We start from the raw sequence: 23,663 nt of genomic DNA on the forward strand, positions 1-23,663 counted from the left end.
ATAGAGGATTAAGAAAGAACTGTTGCTCATTCTCTCCCCAGCTGGAGAGAGTGGATGAGAATATTATGAGGACATCTTCTGGACTTGCTTCTGAGGCTGCTCCAGGCAAAACAAAATGGGAAAGGAATAGCTTCTCTCTGCCCCGCAGGACATCGGCAGTTGCATAGATGTGGGGAGGAGGTGCTATGGCCAGCCCTGAATCTGTGTGGGTGCTGCCCAAACTTCCTGACAGAGCACCCCTTCTTGACAGGTGCGGTGGGGCCATGTGGCGTGAGTGGGAGGCATGAGTTCAGAAAGCGGTAGTGGAGAGAGCATTGGACAGAGAAATGTCTGACAATTCTAGAGGAGGCTGTGGTCTCTGATCTTAGAGGCCCCTTCCTGCTATAACACTGCATGCCTGGATGGGTTCTTCTGGCTGTAGAGCATGAGAGAAGGCACGAGGGTCTTCTAGCTGCAACTAGGAAGGATCAGGCTAGGGATGGGAAGAAATCGTCCAGAGCCACCTGGGGCCAGGAAACACATCAATGAAAAGTCCCCTAGGGAGAGGCTTCATGGATACTTCCAACATTCATTTAAGAAATATCTTCTGGTGACGTGGGTCTTTTTAATTCTGTGGCAGTTACAGAGATGGAAGCTGCCCATAAGTTTCTAATTGATGGGGACCCTTACTGTCAGAGTGTCACCTTCGGGGTTGCAAGCATTATGGCTTTTTTTTTTCTTTTTCAAAATGAGCTCAGTGATGTCAAACTCAAACCCCAGAAAAATCTCATAGATACAACATTTTTCCTTTCTAGCTGTGGATGTCCTTTTTATTTGATTGTTTTGCTTGCTTAGTTTGGTGTGGCTTAGCAAGCTGAAGGCAGTTACCATTGCTAATTCTTTTTTTTTTTTTTTAAGATTTTATTTATTTGAGAGAGAGAGAGAGAGACAGAGAGCACGAGAGGGAAGAGGGTCAGAGGGAGAAGCAGACTCCCCGCTGAGCAGGGAGCCCGATGTGGGACTCGATCCCGGGACTCCAGGATCATGACCTGAGCCGAAGGCAGTCGCTTAACCAACTGAGCCACCCAGGCGCCCACCATTGCTAATTCTTGAAAGAGATACAAAATAGGAATGTTTCTAAATTTGAAGCATTTATTAAAAGGAGCCTGAATTCAAAATTCTGATTTTATCCTTGTTGAATGTTTTTGGCTACATTGAAGAAATATGGGAGAAATTTCATAAACATTTCTTGGAGGCCCAGCATAGAGTGCAAACATCAGGACGCCTCTACGAAATGCATCTCGAACTTGATTTTTGAACAATGCTTTTGCGTACTCTGAGCTATTCATTCCAGCATTTGGAATCCTAATTACAAAAATTCGAACTCTTCTAGATTCTTCTCCTCCATCCCCACCTAACGTGACTCATGTGCTTGCCTAGCACAAGTGTTTATTTTCTGTGATAAAACCGGAAGTTGAAATAAATGCACACAGACAAAATAACAGCACTTTAACTTCTGATTTTATTATTTTCCTCAAATGAACAGGTAATAAAACACTGTCTGTGTCCAAAGCAAAAGGCACGGTTTCCTTTTCTTTCAGAGAGTGACAGAAAATGTAAACAATATTTGGGTTGAACTTCTGAGTCAATCTTCCGCCAGCCTTTAGAACATCATTCATTTGTTTGTTTGTACCGGCATTTAACAGCATAAAGAGTAAAACAAGCAAATGGTCTGAGGCATTTATACGAAGTGTTCCCACTGTGATACAAGCTTGGGTCTGCGTCCTTTTTAGTCGGACAAAGAAAAACACTGCTTTAGGAAGTGGGTCATGTGGGTGTACAGGTGCTTCGTGGACAGGCCGGATATGCCATGGTTCTGGTCCGAGTACCACTGCAAAGCAGAGAGCAGACGCCAGAGTCACTCTCACAGCCGCACAAGGCACCCAGCTTAGACTTTGTAATGCTCGCAGGTCCCGACAATTTTGCTAATATTATGATTGAAATTCTACTTCAGAGCACTTAATAAGATAGCTCACATGCAGACATTTAGAACAGGAAGACAAAAAAGGCCTTTTATTAACCTGGACTATTCTTTCCCATTCTTTAAGCTTACATTTTATTTTATTATTTTATTTTTATTTATTTATATTTTTTAAGCTTATATTTTAGATCTTGGTGGCTGAGCTTTCACAATGGCTAGCATCCTGGCGGGGGGGTGTCAGGAGGCAGGTATGTGCTCCAGAGCTGGTGTGCTGGGTCTATTACTTTGCTCCTCTGGAGCTTGGTTTCCTCATTTGAAAAAATGAGGAGGTTGGATTTGATTTTCTCTAAGGCTCCTGCTAGCTCAAAAATTCTATGAGGCTTGTAGCCTCTGAAATCCAATTCCTCTCTGCTGCAGAAAATCCACAACACATATAACTGTAAACACCTTTCATAGGAGTTAAACATAGTATCATTAAAGTCACCCAGGAAGATGACATTATACATTTAAACTCCATTCTTGGAGAAATGCTGGCGAGATTCTTGTTTTCACTGAATAAAGGTGGATAGTGGTCATGCTGGAATGCTATACACTTGGAAGGTGAATTTACGTTGGGGGGGGGTCACGATAAAAAAAGATCAGAAAAATCTCCCATCCCCTTTTGCAAATTATTTTAAAAAGCCCAATTTCCAAAAATGGGGGTTTCCTTTTCGAGGTTCTCATTCAGGAAAAGCAAGTGAGGGAAAACTTCTGTTCCCTGAGGAGGGGAAACTGCTGTCAGGGGTTGTCTCTCTTGTCGTGGTTTTCACCTTCCTTTTCTTTCTGTTGTCACTTCCGAGTCCTTGTGCCACCCACCTGGACTCTCCGGCTAGCTCATTCATTCATTCGCTTGGGGAACACTCCAGCTTCTGTGCTGGGCCAGGCTTGTGTCAGGCATTGAGAACACACGGATGAAAGGGTTCTCTAACTCTGAGTGGGGCCGCCTGACTTCAGGGAGCCTCTGTGGCCGCTGATAACATTCCCCAATCGCTCCTTACTGAATACACGGGAGCTTTTAGCTGCTTTGGGACTCTCAGCTTTTGTGGGGACGCTAAGCATGCAGCTACATTATATAAGCAGGATCACAGAACTATTGGATGTTCGAGCTAGAAGATCATCAGTCTCATGAATGCCTTTATTTCAGATAGAACTCAACCAGGATCCCCAGAGGTGACATGGCTCGCCTCGTGTCCTTCAGGGAGTTCATGAAAGATCCAAGACCTACTTGCTAATGTTCTGCCTACTCTACCCTACAGCCTGTTTGCCAGGTTTTTGTAAAAAAAAAATAATAATAATAAAAAAATAATAATGAAAAAACCAGATTCCTCCTTTGAGCTTACAGGTCTAAGGCCGTGAACAGGAGTAAAACGAAATTATGTACCATTGCCTGGAAATCCACTTGTGCATTAACCAGAGCTTTAGCAATCTGTGCTGAGTTTTGAAAGTGCACATTATCTGCAACAAAGAGAGAGAGTTAAAGTGCTGCTAAATACCAGAAAGCATCGAGTGACAATGTACTGCCTGCAAATGAACACCGACAATTATCTAGTCATGCGGTTGACATTGTCAGCAGTGAGTCATTGCACTCATTTGTGGAAATGTCCCTGACTCTTAGGTACTGACCCTGAGCACAGGCATAGGAGGATGCTTAATGTTTCTTAAACAAAGTGATGTTGGCTCAGTATTTTTATGTGTAAGAGTCTTGCTTAAACCTCACCATCTGCTGTTCCGTGGATGAGAAGATAGTCTACATTTCTGAAATATTCTGCTCTTGCCATCACAGTTGAATTCTGGAAAAGAGGAAAAATTAACATTTTAGTTGCTGCAAGTTCTAATAGAAAACTAGCTAAATCATTGTGCGATGGACTTAGCACCAATACTGAAATTATGTATTGCTTTGGTTGATAAATATTTAAGAGTCAGAGCAACACATTTTCATCATCATTTGCATTACTTCCATCTGATTCTTCGTTTGAAAAACGGGAAGTTTATGTGTCATATGTTACATATGAGTGAGACCTTAGGCATAAATGATGCCCGCTCAAGCTGTGTAGGGGTTGGGGGTGGGCAAGAGGATGGGGAAAAGGGAGGTGAGGGAAGGGAGGATGGGGAAAGAAAGAAGAGAATCCTAAGAGAGTAAATGTCTTCCTAGTGAGGTGTTTTGCAGCTAACAAAAGATCAGCGTATTTACTTGGGGAGCCAGCAAAAGTATAAACTCTGAATGACTGCTTCAAAATTATTTAGCACGTTTGCAAGAAGTCAATGACCTAAATGAAACAGAAAACGCTTACTTTATAGTGCTTGAGGTTATCGTTCTTTGTTGGGAGGCCCATGAAGCGCTCTGTGTAGATAGATGCTATAAAATATATGAGAATATGTTGTTTACATGTGATATGGGTCATTCCATTAACCAACAAGACTCCCCAGTTTGAGAACTGCTTGTCCCCTTCCCCCGTGGAGCTGCTGAGGAACGTTCCTGCTTGCCTTTACTGTAATGCTCCACCCAAGTCATTTGCTCTGCGATTTGCCTCAACAGGGCTAGAGAAGCAAAGGAGGAGACAGGCACAGCTAACATTAGAAAGGACTGATCTTAAGCTTTTTCTCTTCCACCCTTTGGTGGGGGAAATGTTTAGCTAGGGAAGACCTTATGGAATGACTTCATTGTATTTAAAAAAAAATCACAAATGCAGCCACCTCTTGTACTTTTATTGGTGTCTTAATTAATCTGGGATGGAACTATGTGCCCCTGATCCTCGTCTCCCAACACACACACACACACACACACACACACACACACACACAGACACACACACACATTTTTTTTCTGAATAAAGATTGCCTGAGAGTTATAGTTGTCTCATTTCTACCCTAACACAGGGACGAGGATCTGATGAAGGCTAATTTTTGTGCAATTATTAGAGTTAATTCCAAATAATCATCCTGCATTAATGTGAATCATAAAAATAGTCACCCACGGGAGGTGTACTTCTTAACAAATTTTTCTGTGGCTCTGGTTTCTGGAGCAATGGACCTGGCGGCTGCAAACTGTGACTTGGAGGTGAATAGCTTGGCGCCGCCCGACTTTGTGTAAGATGTATTTACAGGCCACCCGTGTGCCTGCAAAAACACAGTCTCGGCTCTGGTTTTAAAGATTTGGTGTATCAGGAGGCACCAGGTTTCGGGGAAAGGATCACACACATTGGGTTTTGGAAGAGTCCTCCCTCACTCTTAAGATTTCTTTGATTGTTGCAACATGATTACAATGCATCATATAAACCACCTCGCTTCTAGATTATGCTTTCCCCAGTGAAGCTGGGGTGAATTTTACTGTATAATTTGTTTTCCTAGCAACCTCAAATATAGAGTAATTATGTGTTAAATGTTTTCGCAGCCACAGTTATGAAATGTTTCCATACCGTAATATTCCCAGCTGGAGACAGGAGCCACTGCTATCCCACATTTGAAAAGACCGGTTCCTGAAGCAAGGGCCAGGGATGAAACATAGCCTCCGTAGGACTGTGGAGACATCATTACAAGTCAGTCCCAGATTTGCTTTCAGAAAGTCTCCAACATCGTTTTACAGCAACTCTGCTCACCATAAGTACTGATGGGAGCTGGGGATATGCATGGGGCAGATTAAATGTCTATCTTGCACCCTTGGCAGCAAGCTCCACCTGACACAGCATCATTTCACCCCCAGTAAACTAAAAATACTTGGTGTGCTGATTGGAGCATGGTAGGGGCAGTTGAAGAGATATTTATAATTGCAACTTTTCTGCCCAAATTTTTTTTCCTCTCTATTTTTCCAATGAGGACCTTGCCAGAGCAAAACCAGGATTTTACTTGAGGACCTTGCCAGAGCAAAACCAGGATTTTAATTGAAAGAAATGCACAAAGAAAGGAGATTATTTCCCAAATGTAAAAGCGGGATACTTCCCACAGTCTGCAAAAGTCCAGTAAGACAATACTCACATCTGTGTATTTACTTATTGGTTTTCATAATAGAACAACAAGGGTAAGACATAAGAACCTTTTGGATAGTTGAGGACATGGCCAGAGTTTGTGTATAATGTAGTGTTACATATTCTGTTCTGAGGATTTCTGGCATAGCAGCTCAAAGGAGGAAAAGCCACTGGTGTCTTTAAAAGTCTTACATAGCCTCCCACAAATTGAATGGAAAAACAAAGAAATACAAAAGGAGTCAGGAGTAGGGTTAGCTCTCATCAATTTTCTTCCCCAAGGAATCAGGGAGATGATTCAGAAATGTGACCCTGATAACAGGAGCTGTCTGCCCATGTCACTTGGAAATTTGAACCTTGTCCTAAAAGTGAAGAAATGAACACAATAAGGTGGCATCTCCCCTTGGAAGTGAAATTTGGGCTGTGGAAACATGCTTGAGAGAGAGGCTTCTCCTGGGAATGTGGACTAAACAGTGCTCTGGGTCCTGAACCCCCAAAATGTGTGTGCTAGATCAGGAAGTGATTCTCAGTACATATTCTCGCCCCAACACAGGAACGTTCCCCACAAGTCACCAGAGGACAGTGGGACTTTCCAAGTAGGAATGTGCCTTGTATTTAGGACCTTATTACTACAAACCTCTGGGAGCCATTTTCCCTTAGGTCAGCAGAGATCATATCACCCTTTGCCACAGAGAAGTCAGTCTTCAGAGAGGGTGAAAGAGTGAGAGGGAGAGTCCACAGAGTGAGAGACAGATAGGCAGACAGAAGACAGACATGCTAATGAGGGCATATCAGTGGGAGGGGTCTATTCTTAACCCATGAAATACATGGAATGGGGGGATAAGCTAAACAATCTTGCTGAATTCATGAGGTAAAGGAAGAATTTTTTAACTAGTGTACAGTTGTATGTTTCCGGTTCTGGGGAATTTTATTGAGGACCCTTGGTGACAAAACACAGAATAGAAGAAGCAGCTCCAATTATATCATGCCCTCCTTTTATTATACTTAGAGAAGACCTAACACATGTTCTAATAGGGGAAAATATATTTTAAAAACGGAAGGAACAGTGGGTTTGAAAATCATTTTGGTAAGTGAAAATTTTCACTTATAAAAATGATTTGCTTTGATTCGTAGGTTAGCAACGACTATTACTGAAATGGAAGTCCTCTCCTTCTTTCTTTTAGGTTCAACTGAGAGGAAAGTAAGCCTGAGTTGGAAATATTATTGTTTGTGGTTGTATTGGAAAAGGGTGTTCCCTACCAGTAACAATGGTGGGTCCCGCTGAAATAGCATGAAGTGAGATTTGAAATGGAAAGCACTTACACATAGTAAAAAGGGTTTTCAGCACTTCTGTTCGAAATCTTACAAATTATTAACCTGTATCTACTCAGTGATTAGAGAGTAGTGCTATACCTAAATACAATTTCCATGTTTCCAGGATGAATACGAATTGTCTCTAGGAATTTGTAAGGGCAAAACTAGTGTAGCAACAGCACAACAAAAGTAGGTGTTCTTTAAATTCTCAGGCGGCTTAGAAAAGCGATTCCTATTGTAGAAATGAAGAGGAAATAAAATAAACCCGCGTTGACTTTTTTCTGCTCTCCCATGGGTGGGGCTCCAAGGCAGAGTGGGTGGCTGTCGCAAGAAAGGAACCCACGGAGCAGATTGGCCATGAGAATTCTAGAATTTTGTCCTTTGCACTTAGATGCCTTGCCATTTTGTTGAAATGAAAGATATCTTTAAAAACATTCTTAGAAGGGCACAGAATTTTGAGGGGTTTATAGAATGCTCTTATGTGAGCCATTATGCACACTGGAACATTTACCTACAGGCAATAATAATGAATAGCTAACGTTTGTACGGCCAAGGCTCTTGCAACCTTCTTGGAGGACCCACATGCTCTGTTTCCCTTCTCCCTCCTCAGATGTTCCCCTGCTTGTCGGCTCTCCTGAGGTTCTCTGGACTCTCCAGGCATGATCTAGCCCCAGGACTTTCACAAATGCTGCCGCCTTCCGCCTAGAACCCTCTTTCCCCGGGATAGGACCATGGCTCGCTTCCTCCCCATTTCAAGTCTTAACCCGGAGAGAGTCGCACCTGTCCTTCTCATCTACGATGCACCAACCCTACATCATGCTCCTTTCTTGTTGTGTTTTGTTTTTCACCAGAGCACTCGTCATCGTTTAAAATCCTGTTCATTGTACTTATTTGTCCTGCTTATTGTCTTCCTTCCCAACTGTTCCCAACTCCATAAAGGTAAACATTTTCATCTGCCTGGTTAATGAATGTATTCCCAGCACTGACAACATGGCGTAGAACACAGAGGGATATAGAATCAATATTTTTCGGGGCGCCTGGGTGGCTCAGTCGTTAAGCGTCTGCCTTCGGCTCAGGTCATGGTCCCAGGGTCCTGGGCGAGCCCCGCATCGGGCTCCCTGCTCCGCGGGAAGCCTGCTTCTCCCTCTCCCACCCCCCCTGCTTGTGTTCCCTCTCTGGCTGTCTCTTTCTCTGTCAAATGAATAAATAAAATCTTACCAAAAAACAATCAATATTTGTCAAATATATCACTTTCCTGTTAACTCAGCTCATCCTCACGGGGCCCCGGTGAGGAAATCACGGCTGCCTTTCACGATGAGGAAGCCGTGGTTGGAGGGAACTTAGAGGGCTCTGGGAGTCAGGAAGCAGCAGAGCTGGGACTCAAAGCCAGGACACTTGCCTCTACAACCCATGACTTTCCTCTCTGTCCTTGCACTGGGGCAAACCTCTTCGGGGAACTTTAAGTTTGGAGTCTAATGTAGTCTCATTAGAGGTGCATTTGTCCTACTTTTACATCGTTGATCGCACATAGCAATTCAAATTGCTTATAATTAGTCACTGGAAGAGAAAGGAACTAAGATTAAATCATGAACTAATGCTTATTCAACACCACCTGGCTAGGCCTATATTAACAAAGCAAGGCCCACGAATGAGGTTGTTATTCTAATAATTTAGGCAAAACCCCTGCTGCTCTTCAATTGTCAGAATAATTACTCCAATTTTTCTTCACATCAACCAGGGTTTTGCAACCTCAGCATGGTTGACATTTTGGGCTGGGTAATTCTTTTTTGTGGGGACCTGTCCTGTGCATTGTGGGATATTTAACAGCATCTCTGGCCTCGACTCACTAGCTGCCAGTAGCACTCCCCCAGTTGTGACAACCACAAATGACTCCAGACATTGCAAAATGTCCCCTGAGGTGCAAGATGGCCTGGTGAAGAACCGGGTATAGCAGACACATCCTAGGCATGGTCCTGGGGGATTAGTGGATATCTAATAAACAGCCAAGAACAGAGCTCCCGGATTTTGGTTTGTGTGAGCCAGAAATATAAAAGGGTAAGATAAAAATGCTTCCTTTCCCCTTCTTAATCAGGATTATAGAGGCAAACATAAGATTTGCAGCTTATTTGCCAACTGACTACCAAAAATGTATGGGGTCAGCTTTAGCATATGTCTCAGACTGCTAACCTGCCTAACGCTTCGTGGAAACAAATACTTTCTTCCTTGATATGAGACACAATAATGGCTAAGTAACGCTCACGGTCATTCTCAATATCTTCCTCTTCCAGTTTTCCACAGGTCCCTGTTTATTATACTAGAAAACAACACTTGAAGCTCTGACCTCTTCCCACCTCCTACTTCACTGTCTGAATTCAGGCCCTTGGTATTTGTGGCCAATATTACTGCTCCCTAGATCCTTGGCCCACTCCCTCCCCCACCTCAGACCATCCTTTGCCCTGTGGCCAAGAGTATCTTTCTAAGACACCAATTCTATTCCCTATTGACTTCAAGAGCATGTTTCAGAAAAGGATCCATGGAATCAAATACCTTTTGGTAATACTATATTAATCAGAATTTAACAGGATTCTTTACTGTTCTTTCACCAAGCCGTTATACACTGTTATGTAGAATTCACGATTTACCGAATTATTAAACCCAGCGGACCTTTTCCTGAAAAAGTCCTTAGTATTAATAAGATACATTTGGGGGAACACTGACTTATAGGATTAAATTTAGTTTAAATAACATCATTGGTGTATGGTATGGCCAAGTATTATGCTAAACATTTGAGAAAAATAATTTAAAAAAATGCAAAGTCCATTCCCTCAATGAGCTTACATTCTCATGGGAGAAATCAATAGATAGATAAAATAACACATGATAATTCCTAGAATTGCAGTATAAAGAACTACTGGAGAACAAAGAAAGTCATATCTGAGTTGGGTTTTAAAGAGTAAGTAGGAGTTTTCCATTTTGGAAGAAGAGGAGCAGAATGGGAGAAGATGGACACATTTCAGGTTGCAGGGAAAAGTCAAATTATTCATAAAGCGTGGGGGAAAAGTGGAAAGAGATGAGGCCAAGAAAGCAGGTTACAGCCAGATTGTCAAGGGCTTTGCATGCAAGGAAATAAGTTTGGGCACCAGGTCAAGGTCAATATGTGGCCTTAGAAAATATATAAGCATATAAGCAGAAAAGCATCATGGGAGGAATTGTGTTTTGGAATAGCAACTTCATTAGCAACATTGCAGCTTGTGAGGTCAAACCAGGAAGGCTAGTTAAGAGGCAACTGTAATAGTTAAACCGGTACCACCCAATGGTCCATGGACCAAAAGAATCAGCATTACCTGGGATCTTGTCAGAAATGCAAATCCTTGGGGCTCACCCTGGACTACTGAATCAGAATCTCTAGTGGTAGGGCCCTGGAAACTGTTTCAACAAGTTCTCCAGGTGATGCTTATGTAAGCTAAATTTTGAGAAGGTCTGATCTAAATTACATATGAAGAAACTTGAACTAAGGCACTGGCAGTGGGGATGATGAGAACAGATTTAGATGTTTGAAGGTAGAATTGACAGAACTTACTAACCAATGGCATGTTGGAGTCAGGGAACAAGAGAAGTTGAAAATAGCTCTGAATTTACTAACTTGGGTGACTGGGTGTGTGGTGAGGCCCTTTAATAAAGATGAGGACTTGTTTTAAGTAGACTATAACAAGTTTAGCTTGTGTAGGTTAGGCTTAAGTCTCCAGTCAGACATCTGGGATAGATGGTCAGTGAGCATTTGGAACATGGAGCTCAGAAGAGAGATGGGGGCTAGTGACAGGGATCTGAGAGTCAGCACCATCTTTGAAATTACATGGGTTTTCCCAAGGAAGTGAAAAACAATGAGAGCCATGGCCAGACCCTGAAAAACACTGACATTTAAAGAATGAATGGAAAATTTTAAAAATAAATAAATACAAAAATAAAGAATAAATGGAGTGTAATGATCATGGAGACATAGAAAAATAAGAGAAATGTGTCGCAGATCCACAGATAGAGCCTATTTTCCTGTATGCGGTCTAAAAGGCCTCCTGTTAAGCTGGCTGACTCCCTACCCAAATTCCTTTCCTTCACCTTCCTCGCTACATGCCTTATGCGTCTGAAGTTTCCAGCATCCAGACCAACCACACCCTACTCATTGTTACCTCAGGACCCTGTCAAGGCTGTCTTCATTCACTGGAATGCACCATTATTGACCTATCTTCACTACCTCATTTCTGAATCTCCCCTTAGCTCTCAAAGCCAGGATTAACTATTCTGCTCCCTGGTGTTTTCCACCACAAATTGTATCTGTCTTAACACTTGGAACATTGCTGAGCAATTGCTTTTTTGCTGTTTTATCTAATAGAGGGCCAGAGCTATAACTTATTCATCTTTTCATCTTCCAAAGAACCTAATATAAGACCTAGTTGAGATTCAATAAAAATTTACTACATTGGTGTAAGAATGCATGAGTCAGTGATCAGATGGATGGATTAAATAAATCATAAAGAATTGATGAAAAAAAAAGACCAGTATAGTATTAAGGTCTTTTCCCTTCGGGATCTTCTGGGTCCTGCTGATTTAGGGGCTGGTCAAATGTTGCATCCATTGGCAGTTCACTTATTCCTTCTTCTGCGCATGCTCTCAGGATTTACCTCACAATCACTGCCTTGTTGGAAAGTAAGCAATAAAGGGGACCTAATATACTCCGTCTCCTAGAAGCATTTGCATAGACATGGTGAGAATCTCTCATTGAAGAATTTCAGACTGATACGGATGTATTTTGGGGTGCTGAGTGGGTTCTTTAAATCATCCCACATAAATGATTCTCTACCAAACTAATATCAGGATGTTCTAGAAATGAAATTAAAAGTTCCACTTTATGGTTATTTCAAAGCCTGCAATAAAAGCAAAGTAAAACTGTAAGAGAAATGTTAATAATTATATGTAAGTGTTCAGCATGAAATCTGAATCTTTCAAAAATTTACTTTAGGAAATTTCATAAAAATGGATGGTAGAAGAGATCTTATCTGAAATATTTCACTATAAAAATATTTCATTTATTTCCACCCATTTGAATTCCATTCTGTTTAGATATTTAACATTTGATAGTTTTAAGAAGGACCAAATGGCTTGAAGTAACAACTTTCCACAAATTCGTAACAGCTCTTCATCTGGTCACTGAGCTGAGAGCTGAGCCGGAGCCTGCAGACTCCCTTCAATATTGGGTTTCATTCCCTCCATCTTGTGCAGGCCGCTCTCAGAGAAAACAGCCAAGAAAAACAACCCAAGCACAAACGGCTGCAAATTGACTTGCAAATGTACAAATTCAGACCAAAAAGTGAAACAGGAAATCTTCTTTGAAGGGTAATTATCATAATTTATAATGGGCAAATCTAAACTCTTTCCAATATTTCTCTAAACTTTCCAGTGACTTCATTGCCCATGATTGGGAAGTTTTGCCACTTCCTTTTTATGTGTATTTTGAAAAACTGCATAACTCCTCAAATACGGGCAATTATCTCCATGACCTATAACTCAGAAACTAAATTATACTTCTTTCCCATTGGCACAAATTAATATTAGTCCTGGTTAAATAATTTGTTTACAAAAAAAAAGAAAAAAAAAGGAATCAAAACAGCCAAGATATGCCTGGGATAGGTTAGGTACTAGGGAATTTATATTTTGAAAGTTCCTGTGATTTCAAACGTTAGCTTAGCTTTTCATAAAAATGAAATGATGAAATAGAAAAGATATATATTAACTCTAAAATAACAAAAGAAATTACACCTCTCATGAATATAGTTCAGTGCAGTATACTATAACACACAAAAAAAATAAGTAAAAATGTGTCAATTATGAGTTAGTTTGCTATATGAGGAAGAAACTAAATGATTGGAAAAAAGGAACACTTAAAGCCACCACTTTGAAGCCTAGATTATCTAAACTGACTGTTTCCATTGACAGATTAAACGATGTTGCAACATTAACATTTCATGAGAAACCTTATAAGCACACACTTTAGAAAATTATGATTGCTGAACTGAATAACAGGCATAAAACATATAAAACAACTCACCCAGCCCCATATGGCTATTCTTTTTTCATCAATGAAACCCATTTCTATGAATTTTCTAAAGTAAAAGAAACAAATTTTTAGAATTTTAAGTGTGTACACATGACATTTACTTCATTACACAAGCATATTTAATCCAAAGATTTAATAGAAATGCTCCATTTTCTTTGTTTAAACACATGCATAATAACACTGCACTTACAAATAATTAAAAGAATATTATCGTGTTTTCTGCAAAGGATAAAATGTATCCTTTAGACTCTACTGTACATCTGTTGAGTAGTACTTCTAGGGCTGCGGGTCTAGCATCCTGATTGTGTGAGTGAGTTACTTGGGACTCAGAGAGGTCAAGGCCCAGGCTTACAGTAACACAGGAAGTCATAGCACCACAGCTAGGACCAAATTTCCAAATCCCCAGATTTGAGGAAAAAAAGATTTTTGTTGTTGCTGCTTTAAATTTTATCAATCTTTTTAAATGCTTAGATCTTAATGATAATCAGCACCTCATTTTGGCATCCATGGAATAATATCCATCCCTCTCCCATTTCATACTTAGGTATCCTCAATTTATCATGGTATGGATAATTATGCGTGTCTTTTAGGATATGGACATGATTAATTTGAGTTCCATCATAGAAGGGCCTCCCTTTGAAAACTATTTTGAAAATAAATATCTTCTTAGGAGCAAGGGACCATGCTGAAGGGCAACCTTTAAAAAGTCATGGGAAGCCCTCAGAAATGCAACTTTGCAAAGCTGGTACGAGATAGGAATGTTTTAGGCTAATTTATCCCATGCCTCCTTGAGGGTTGGTGTTCTAGAGCAATTGTGATTTATTTTGGGAATGGTTTGATTCCCAAAACTCAGGGAATTCTAAGAAAAACAGAAGCGGTGGAAGAAAAAAAAAAATAAGGGGGATGAGCCATTGCAGAGACCGGGATGCGACAGTAGCAGGAAGGAGGCGAGGAGAACAAAGTAACACACAGGGAGCCAGAAAAATACGATTTTTTTGTTCCCTTTAGTTATGTTAATGCCCCTTCTCACTCTTCTCTGGAAGTAAAATGGAATGGTTTTATTAGTTGAATAATGGAGTTTCTTATAGGGATTTCACAGCAACCATTTTGCTCGTTGCATTGATTCAACATGCACGTTTCCAATGCACAGAGGAGTTGGGCAAATGCCCGGGACCAACAGATGGGAAGAAGCCCCGTCAGTCACAGCTTACCCTACACCGATTCTGAGGGACACTGAGGAGTCTACGGGGAAGAAATGCAGCAGCAAATGGAAAGTTGCTACCTGTGTGGATGCTATTCATGGTAAAACAGAGAAAATGTGCAGCAAACTGTGGCATTTCAGCAATTCTTCCATTAACTTCAAAAGCCAAATAAAAGAGAAAAAGGTTCACTTTCTTTGTTAGAAAAAAAAATCTTTCCACTACCGCTGGAAGACAGTTCTGAGCCATAAAATCAATTTCGATTTTATGATCTCCCAGAAGCTAGCAATCATATTGCCTTGCATCTGGGGTAAAAGCAAATAGCAGGTGATACATGGGAGCAGGAAATTCTTAACAGCTCCCTTCCTCGCTTTATTCTGGAAGGATGACATTTACAAGAAATGATAGTGCAATAGTTAACATGGAAATGAAACATTAACACTTAATGTGGCAGGACTAGGTTAAAGGTTAGCTAGATAATCTGAGCACTTCCAGGCCAAAAAGGCGCCATAAAATTTACCTCCAAATTCTGAAACGCTCTCAGAAGGGTTATCAGAAACACTGTTGATAATGTGGTTAAATAAAGAAAAATGTTAGTAACAAATGAAAAAGCATTTTGGAGGCTGGACTGAACTTTACAACTTCTCTCGCATAAAAACGGCCCTGGACCAAAGGTCAATTTGGAATCCTAGGGATCAATTAGTATTCTATTTTGGAATTGTTCTTATTGATACCATCTATAACAGTATGATACGATATTTTCTCACCACCAACCTTCTAGTTATTGTGGGAAATGTGGGAATGTCAAAAAATGCCAAATATACCCCAAATGAGTAGAACTGACCCTATAACTAACGAAGTTTTATGGGTCCCACTTATGTACCATTTGCAGGGAAGCCTGATGAAAACAGTTCCCAGTTTCACTTACGCTTTGACCTCACAAGCATCTCCTTTGAAGCATTCTCTTTTGTGTAGTCAAAGTTGTGAGGTTGTCTGGCTGCTTCTTCTTCTTCTTCTTCTTCTTCTTCTTCTTCTTCTTCTTCTTCTTCTTCTTCTTTTAACCCTGCTTTGCTTTGTTTAAATCTATTTATTGATCCTGAGTAGTATTTACTGCTATTTCCAAATATGCACACATGATTTCCTTTTGGTATGTAAAAAATTTAGCCAAATTGCATTTTATATGAGATTGAAGGGGACACATTTTATTCTTTTGTGGGAAGGTAATTTGAGGGCGACCATAAAGGGATTACAATCCCAATTCCCATGTCAGACATTCAGTGTCTGATTCCTAAAACATTTCTTGGCAGACATGTGGTTGAATTATTCCCAGGATAATCATTATAAATCTATCCTTTTTAGCTTTTGTTTTCTCAAAGCATTGGGTTCCAAGGCGTCCCTTTCACTTTTGCAGAATGATGCTTTCAAGCAAAGCAAGGCCAGCCCCCAGTGCATCTCCACTGTTGTGTATATGCTTTGCATGGGCCACACAGCCACCCTTGGTTCACTAGGCTGTTTACTAAAAGTTCCATCTAACAGCAATGTCATCCCTTCAGACTGCGGGGTGGGCAGTGGGGGTGTTAACCCTTTTACAAGGATTGTAAGTGCACTGGAAGTAGAAATTGTAAGTTGCACAATTTCATACAGAGTGGATTGCAGTGGCATATATTAATATTTGATCTGTTGTTGTTCAATGGCTGAGCAAATGAGTGAACATATGCCTGCTCTATAGCAGGAAGACTTTCTTCAGATTCCATCCTAAAAATGGCTCAGAGAAGGTAAAGGTAGCCAACTACTGCCTCTGGTCTATCTTCAATTTTAAATGCCAAAGACATTTATATTATTGTGAAAATTGGTACAATTTGTGGCTTCATGTCCTATATATTGAACATCAGAAATAACAATTTTCGTTAAGGCCTCTCCATGGGTTTCAGGTTTAAATTTTCATTCCATCCAAGAAACACGATAAGAAGCTATCTGTTCTGTTTCTTGAGGTATTCTTAAATTCAAATGCTGCAATTTGGGCTGTAAATAAGTGCACTCAAAGTTATGATGATGTATTGTGCTGTCATCAGTAGATTGCGATGTGATGATGATGATAAGTTTGTTTTTCAACCAGTGCCAAAACAAACCACTTTTTAGCTCTACCAACTTTGGAAAAATCCGGTTGAATGACAAATGAGGTGTAATCCACATCTGGCTTTTCTTTTTTTTTTTTTAAATTTTATTTATTTATTTGACAGAGAGACACAGCGAGAGCAGGAACACAAGCAGGGGGAGTGGGAGAGGGAGAAGCAGGCTTCCCGCTGAGCAGGGAGCCCGATGTGGGACTCGATCCCAGGACCCTGGGATCATGACCTGAGCCGAAGGCAGACGCTTAACGACTGAGCCACCCAGGCACCCTCCACATCTGGCTTTTAATGTAGTCCCATGGTTGCATGCCCTTGGTGTTTATTGCATGGTTTAAGTACAAATAGTTGTGACCCACAGTACCAAAAAAAAAAAAAAAAAATTCCTTAAAGAATTAGGTCCAGGGGTGCCTGGGTGGCTTAGTCATTAAGCATCTGCCTTTGGCTCAGGTCATGATCCCAGGGTCCTGGGATCAAGCCCCGCATCAGGCTCCCTGCTCAGCGGGAAGCCTGCTTCTCCCTCTCCCTCTCCCCCTGCTTGTGTTTCCTCTCTTGCTGTGTCTCTCTCTGTCAAATAAACAAATAAAATCTTAAAAAAAAAAAAGAATTAGGTCTATAACACTGACAGCAGTGTTCATATTTCCATCAAGGCACACCATAGTCTTTCTGTGAGAAACTGATCTCTTGGTAGATTTTTCTTTGGGTTATCTCTTCTATGCCTCTCTCTCCATCAGGCAGAAGATTCTCCTAAAGAGGTTAATAGCAGAGAGGCCAAAAATCTGGATCAGCAAGAAAGATGGAGCCTCCTAGAAATTAGGCATGAATAATGGCCGCAGATTGTGCAGTGTTATTTAATAATCTACTTATTTATTTGTCAGATTTTACTCAAATAGACTGGTTTTAATTGAATATTGTATGTAAGTGTGTGTATATTACTGTTCACAGAATGGAAGGAAGATTTGAAAACATATGGGTTATGATTACTTTCCCATTTTTAAAAATAATTACTTGTGAGTCTAAACTCTTTTGCTGTTATTAGAGACAAAAATACAGAAAAGTATTGTCTGGGCCTAGCTCCTAGCTGTCAAATTCAATCTTCATTGTGTGTATTATATTGAAATCAGTAACTATTAATGACATTAAGATGATCAAAGGAATTTACTAATGAATTTTCTAAATTGCTCTTTGCTGTGAAACAGTGTTTGAATGTAGGCCGTTACACACACATATACATCCATGACTAAGTGTGCAACTGGCCTGTGTTAGCTTTTACATTTATAAACTACTGTTCTCTAACTTCACATATGCACAACATAACAACAGAAACCCAACAACTGTAGAGAAATATCCAGAAGAATCCTGCAGAGTACTTGCAAATAAACAACGATTTTGGTGACTATATTCTTTTTGTTTCAGAAAAGATGGTGGAGACACAAATTATGGTTGAGAATGTAGTTGGGAAGAACTCAGATTATGAGTCTGTCTTCCCTATGAATGTTTTCATTATATAATTTGTATTACATAAAATGAATTTTTTTGTCAAATGAAAACAGGAAAACACTTTTATACTAACACAGCCAAAGTTCACATTTAGCTTAATTACAAAAGAATGCCTAGTATCTATAAGGACAGAGTGTTGATGAAATCTTGAGGCATTTCTAAATTTATGAGCTAGAATCCACAACGCTTGAGCAAATTCAGATGTTTGATTGCCTATAGACCATCCCTAGAGTTATACAATTTTTTGTGTGTGAACCATGGGAATAAATGAAAGGGTATCAGAATGACTGAAATATTGAAAGAGAGTTATTTGTCATTTATCACTATAAATCATGTTTCTACACATTTATTAGCTCTTTTCCATCGGTAATTCTTTTCTCATATTGGGCCAAAATATCTCTTTAAGATTAATGGTAACTTTAAATGAAGTGAGGAAAATAGACAAAAAGAATGAAATCATTAAAGATGGAGAAACCCAGCAATGATTGCATGACTTTTGTTGCACACCAATTTCTGTTTGAATGAGAAGAGCTCACCTGACAGCTGTGATCTGGTCCTCAACTTCATAAACACCCAGCTTTCGATATACTGCATACAGGAGTCTGTCACCTTGGAAGGCTGTTCCTCGGCCATCCACCAAGGCAATGACTATCCCCTCCTTACTTGCAAGATAAGAAATCCAACTAATAGCGAATACAGACCTTACGCTCTGACTGCAAGGACCACCATACCTAAAGGAAAAAAAAAAACAAAACACAACAGAAAGAATCTTGGATTCCTTGGTAAAACTCAACTTCACATCATGGCTAAGAATTGCCTTTAGTATTTCCCAGTACATTTGCATGATAAAATTTCAATAACAGTGGCATTAGAACTGGCTCAAAATCAAGAGAGGACCAGGCTTTTCCCAGAGGTTTGCTACAAGGAAGTTGTTTTGGGACACAGCCTCTCCTATTCCCCAAAACGGATACATCTAGGGTTGGCATTTCAAGGAATATGTGTGGGTTTTTCGTCATTTCTGCCACCTGCCACTTGCTAAAAGCAGGCATAAGATATACTAAAAAAAATGCATGGTGTTTTAAGCAAATTGTGTGTAGGTCAGCACTGATTTTGGGTGTGATTCCACTAAATGTATTCCATTCCCTTATTTCATTTCTAACTCACTTACATAAGACATTAAGATGATTTACAATATTTTTTGGCTGCAATTTCTCTATCTCAAAGGTATTCTGACACATTCGGCAATTTGCCATACAAAGGAAATTCAAGACAGCGAATGCAAGCCAGTCCATCTAAAACCCCCAAACTTCCTCAATCTATTTTAAATAGCCATATTTTATTTACTCTGATTAGTTGAGGAATATATAAAAACAGCATCAATAGGAACTGTTACCAAGGAGAATGGTTCATTCTATCTCATAAATGTGTATTTAATTCAACATATTTTCAGTAAATAGTTTTTACACCAAAGAAAATATTACATACACTTGAATTAGCAAGGGATACTTCTTTGATCTGTCAAATTGAGGAGGAAGAATCATCTTGTACCATAAAGCTTGGGGGGGAAAAAAAAAGAAAAATCTTCATTCCACTATATTTATAGCATTATTTATTTTCTTTAATAACAAGATAACATAAAATTAATTCATAACTAGTAAACTAAAAAATCAAGAATATATTTTAAGTTGATTTTTATTACATATTTTTGCCAAATTTATAAATTACTGGCAATCTTGAGTTATTGTTTTTCTAGAAGCACACATTCTAAAATTAAAATTAGATAAACTCTTTTTAAAAAAATATCAGTGTTGAAATGGAGCTACAGCAAAGTATAAGATCACCTCTATTTACAAACATTGAAGATCTTTTGTGAAACTCTATTGTTACAGTAAGATTGTGTTACTTAAGACCTTTAATATTATAGGGTTTGGACTATATTTACCCTATACTTTTTTTTTAAAAAGGAAGATAAGTGTTCAGCTTCATATTTGTAAATGAGAAGTTTTTAAAAGATCTTACTAATGTCATCCACTTCAAGTTTCTTAATTTCCTCTTTAGGCAGCTGGATATTTTTCAAGGCATTTTCCAATTCTTTGTTTTCTTCCAGGATTTTAATTTCTTTAAAAAAACAAAATGTTCATTTTCAATTAATAACATTCCATAAGAAAATTCCTTTCTTAAAATTCTTTTGGATTTAGTATAGATGAAACTGAAACTGTATAAGGAACTGTATAAGAAATTCTATATTGACAAGCATATTTTTAACCCAGCCTTTAAAGCAGGTATGAGTTTATGAGGACATTAATCATTGCCTCCTGAATTGTTCTTTATGACATCAAAACACATTTTGAGCAGAATCACAGAGGCAAAAATGTTTATTCACCATATTTTCCCATCTCCAACTTTTCTAACATGAAGCTATGACCTGAGTAGGTGACTATTTTTTATCATCTACTAAGAAAAAAAAAGTAGTGGAAGTAAAATCTATATTGCTGAAACCTCAAATTAAAATAGGGGTGCCTGGGTGGTTCAGTCAGTTAAGCATCCCACTCTTGATTTTGGCTCAGGTCATGACCTCAGGGCAGGCTCAGCAGGCAGTCTACGTGGATTCCCTCTCTCTCCCTCCTTCTGCCCCCCCACCCCGCCCCTGCTCATGCGTGCACGATCTCTTTTTCTCTTTCAAATAAGTAAATAAATCTTTAAAAAACAATTAGTTATGTAGTCACGAAATTTGTTTTTTTAAATTTTCAATGTGTAAAGTCAAATACTTTTTCTGTGACATACTTTTTCTGTGATATATATATGTATATATATAAGATATATATAACATTTTATAATATATGTTAATATAGGATATATATATATATATTTTAGAGAGAGGGAAGGAGAGAGAAGGGGGGAGGGGTAGAAGCAGAGGGAGAGAGAGAATCTTAAGCAGACTCTATGTCCGGTGTGGAGCCAGACACAGGGCTCCATCTCACAACCCTGAAATCATGACCTGAGCCAAAAGCAAGTCAGACACTGAACTGACTGAGCCACCCAGGCACCCCAACATATATTTCTTTTTAAATCTTTTCCTGCCGTACTTAATTAATATAGGATATTCTTCCTTTTTTTGGTAATTGAATTATTGCACATCATATCCCTTCAGATCATTTTTGTCAAGGTAGTTATACATCTTAGTAAAATAACAATATATGCACGCTCTGATCTCTTTCTGTTTTTCACTTTAAAGGATCTCCAAAAAACCTGCTGCTTATATTTGAGCTTAATTATGTTCACACTTTAATCTTTGAAACTGAACAATCCATTGATCTCCTGATGCTGTAGTTTGGTGGTATATGCAAATGGGTTTCTAGCAATTGAGGGTTTTTTTTTTTTTTGCAAGTTTTATTTTGAACTAGAATTGATACTAGTTATCTTCTAGAGAAAAGTTATAGACTTTCATGTAACATGTAGAGTTTGTCGATTTATTTTTCTTAAAAGAAGGTCTGGATGACTTCTGAGATATGGCAGTTTTTACAAAAGACATCCTGTGATCTTCTTGTTTTTGTGCCTTTTTTAAAAGTGGTCCTTGAAGATAGGGAACTGGAGAAATACTTGTAACTACAGTAAGTTTGCCAAACCATTTCCCTTGTAACTCTCAGTTTTCATATACTCATGGCATTTTGTTCCAACATGTTATATTTAATCTTAGAACAAGTATAGATGTTTTGGTATGAGTTGTATAAGATACATAATAAATTTCATTTTAACTTTGGATAATCCATCAGGAAAGAGATACTTGTGGCATCTTAAAAGTTAAAACAAAACAAAACAAAAAAACCCCAAAAAACAAAACAAAAAAACCCCCACCAAATATACAATTCTGAGTACAATGGAGTCAGCTCTTCATTCTCCTTGTGTGGGTTCTGTGTGTGGAGCTAGTACGGATGAAGGGAATCCTGTGTGGAGCAAGTACACAGAGTGACTGCATTATAATTGCTTATTTATTTATTTTCATATTTTACTTATTATTATATTTATTATTTACTTATTTACTTTTATCATTTTACCACAGGTACCAGAAGTCGGAGACTATACACAAGTGTTGCTAGGTTGGTTAGACTTTGATTCCTCCATTCTTTCCTAGCTATTGAATTTTCCTGATTCATGGCTTACTGAAATGCCAAAGTTAATTTATAAGCTTATTAATGCTCTATAGTCCAGAGAAGCATTAGTAAATTAACTTGGTATTTTTCCCACCCCTTGGAGCAAAATGGGATTTCTTAGGACTGTCGGCAGTGGCGGTGCCGACTGGGCTTCTCTATGTAGCTTTGCATTAAAAGCATATAACTTGGAAGGAGTGCTACCACCCAGAGCACCTTTCATCTTTATCACTCATCATTCTATACTCAGTACCTAGCATACTTAGTACCTAGTACACGATATATATGTAGTATATGCTTTCCATTTATTTGTGGACTCTTCATTATGATGAAATAAAAAAAGAATGATGGATCATGTAAGAATTTTTTTGTTTTAATTATATGAACTACTATATGTTACTCACTAATTATATTATGTGAAGAATCTGTGGAAAAGCTGATAAATGAGGTCATTCGATCAGTTGGGTAATTGTAATGAGCACCTGTTGTGCCTGAAGCAACTAAGCGTCTGTTGGGATGTCTATGTTAAGTGCCTACCCTTCTGGGTTTCTAAAGCACCTGGTTCAGGTCCTATGTTATTTTCAAATGACCTTACCCTACTCTGCGGATAAAATGAAGCCATTGCACTGTTTTCTGCAATGTCTACACACTTTCATACAGTTGCATTAGTAATTTCTCCGTTCTTGCTCAGCACAATGCCAGCGATGAATTTCCACCTGCCCCTGGGCTCCATTTTTTCCCAACTTTTTTGGAGACCTCCCTCCTTTATGTCTTTGACCCCTTCTGGTCTCCTGATTTCTTCCATCAGCATTTAGCCATGCTCAAATGTTTATTATCTTTCAAAAGCAAAATTAAACCTCTATCAACTGCTTCCAGCCATCATCCCACCTCTTTCCTCCACTCCTCAGGCAGACCTATTGAAAATATTCTTTTTACTTACGTCCAATCAAGCCTAAACTTGCTTCCATCTGGCTCCCACCTCCACTGTTTCTCTGAAACTGGTCTGGCCAAGCCAATGGTAATCTCCCTCTTGCTAAATTCATTGATTTAGAGCAGGTCTCACTTCACTCTCTGTAGCACTTGCCACAGATGAGTCCTTCCTCTTTCCTGAGACCCTCTCCTCCCTGAATTCTATGACACCATACTCTCAAGGTTACCCTCCTTCTGTCCCCCTCTCTGTCTCCTTCATAGGTTCATTTTTCTTTGCCCATTTCTCATGTTGGTATTCTGCACAGTTTTATTCCTACTCTGTGTTCCTATCCACTTCCACGGTCTTAGTAACCATGGGTTTCATAAATTAATGAATTTG

The 23,663-nt window shown here is 39.3% G+C and overlaps 1 protein-coding gene across 3 annotated transcripts in view; it reads right to left on the reverse strand.

The window, feature by feature from the left end:
• Window positions 1–1,489: 1,489 nt before the first annotated feature.
• LOC113920824 (fibroblast activation protein alpha) overlaps window positions 1,490–23,663 on the reverse strand; it is a 74,022-nt gene continuing 51,848 nt past the window's right edge. For 2 of the 3 annotated variants that reach the window (XM_027591177.1, XM_027591178.1), the window contains 9 exons: window positions 20,226–20,324; window positions 19,692–19,761; window positions 18,743–18,937; window positions 13,373–13,427; window positions 5,416–5,515; window positions 4,291–4,355; window positions 3,717–3,789; window positions 3,381–3,454; window positions 1,490–1,870 (listed from right to left, as the gene is read on the reverse strand). In XM_027591177.1, coding sequence (XP_027446978.1) covers window positions 1,769–1,870; window positions 3,381–3,454; window positions 3,717–3,789; window positions 4,291–4,355; window positions 5,416–5,515; window positions 13,373–13,427; window positions 18,743–18,937; window positions 19,692–19,761; window positions 20,226–20,324 — 833 coding nt within the window. In that variant the 3' untranslated portion in view covers window positions 1,490–1,768. Of the gene's footprint in view, window positions 1,871–3,380; window positions 3,455–3,716; window positions 3,790–4,290; window positions 4,356–5,415; window positions 5,516–13,372; window positions 13,428–17,283; window positions 17,454–18,742; window positions 18,938–19,691; window positions 19,762–20,225; window positions 20,325–23,663 lie in introns of those variants that run through there. The other variant, XM_027591179.1, reaches the window with a different exon arrangement.

The sequence above is a fragment of the Zalophus californianus genome, chromosome 3 (assembly GCF_009762305.2).
Source record: "Zalophus californianus isolate mZalCal1 chromosome 3, mZalCal1.pri.v2, whole genome shotgun sequence".
Classification (NCBI taxonomy): domain Eukaryota; kingdom Metazoa; phylum Chordata; class Mammalia; order Carnivora; family Otariidae; genus Zalophus; species Zalophus californianus.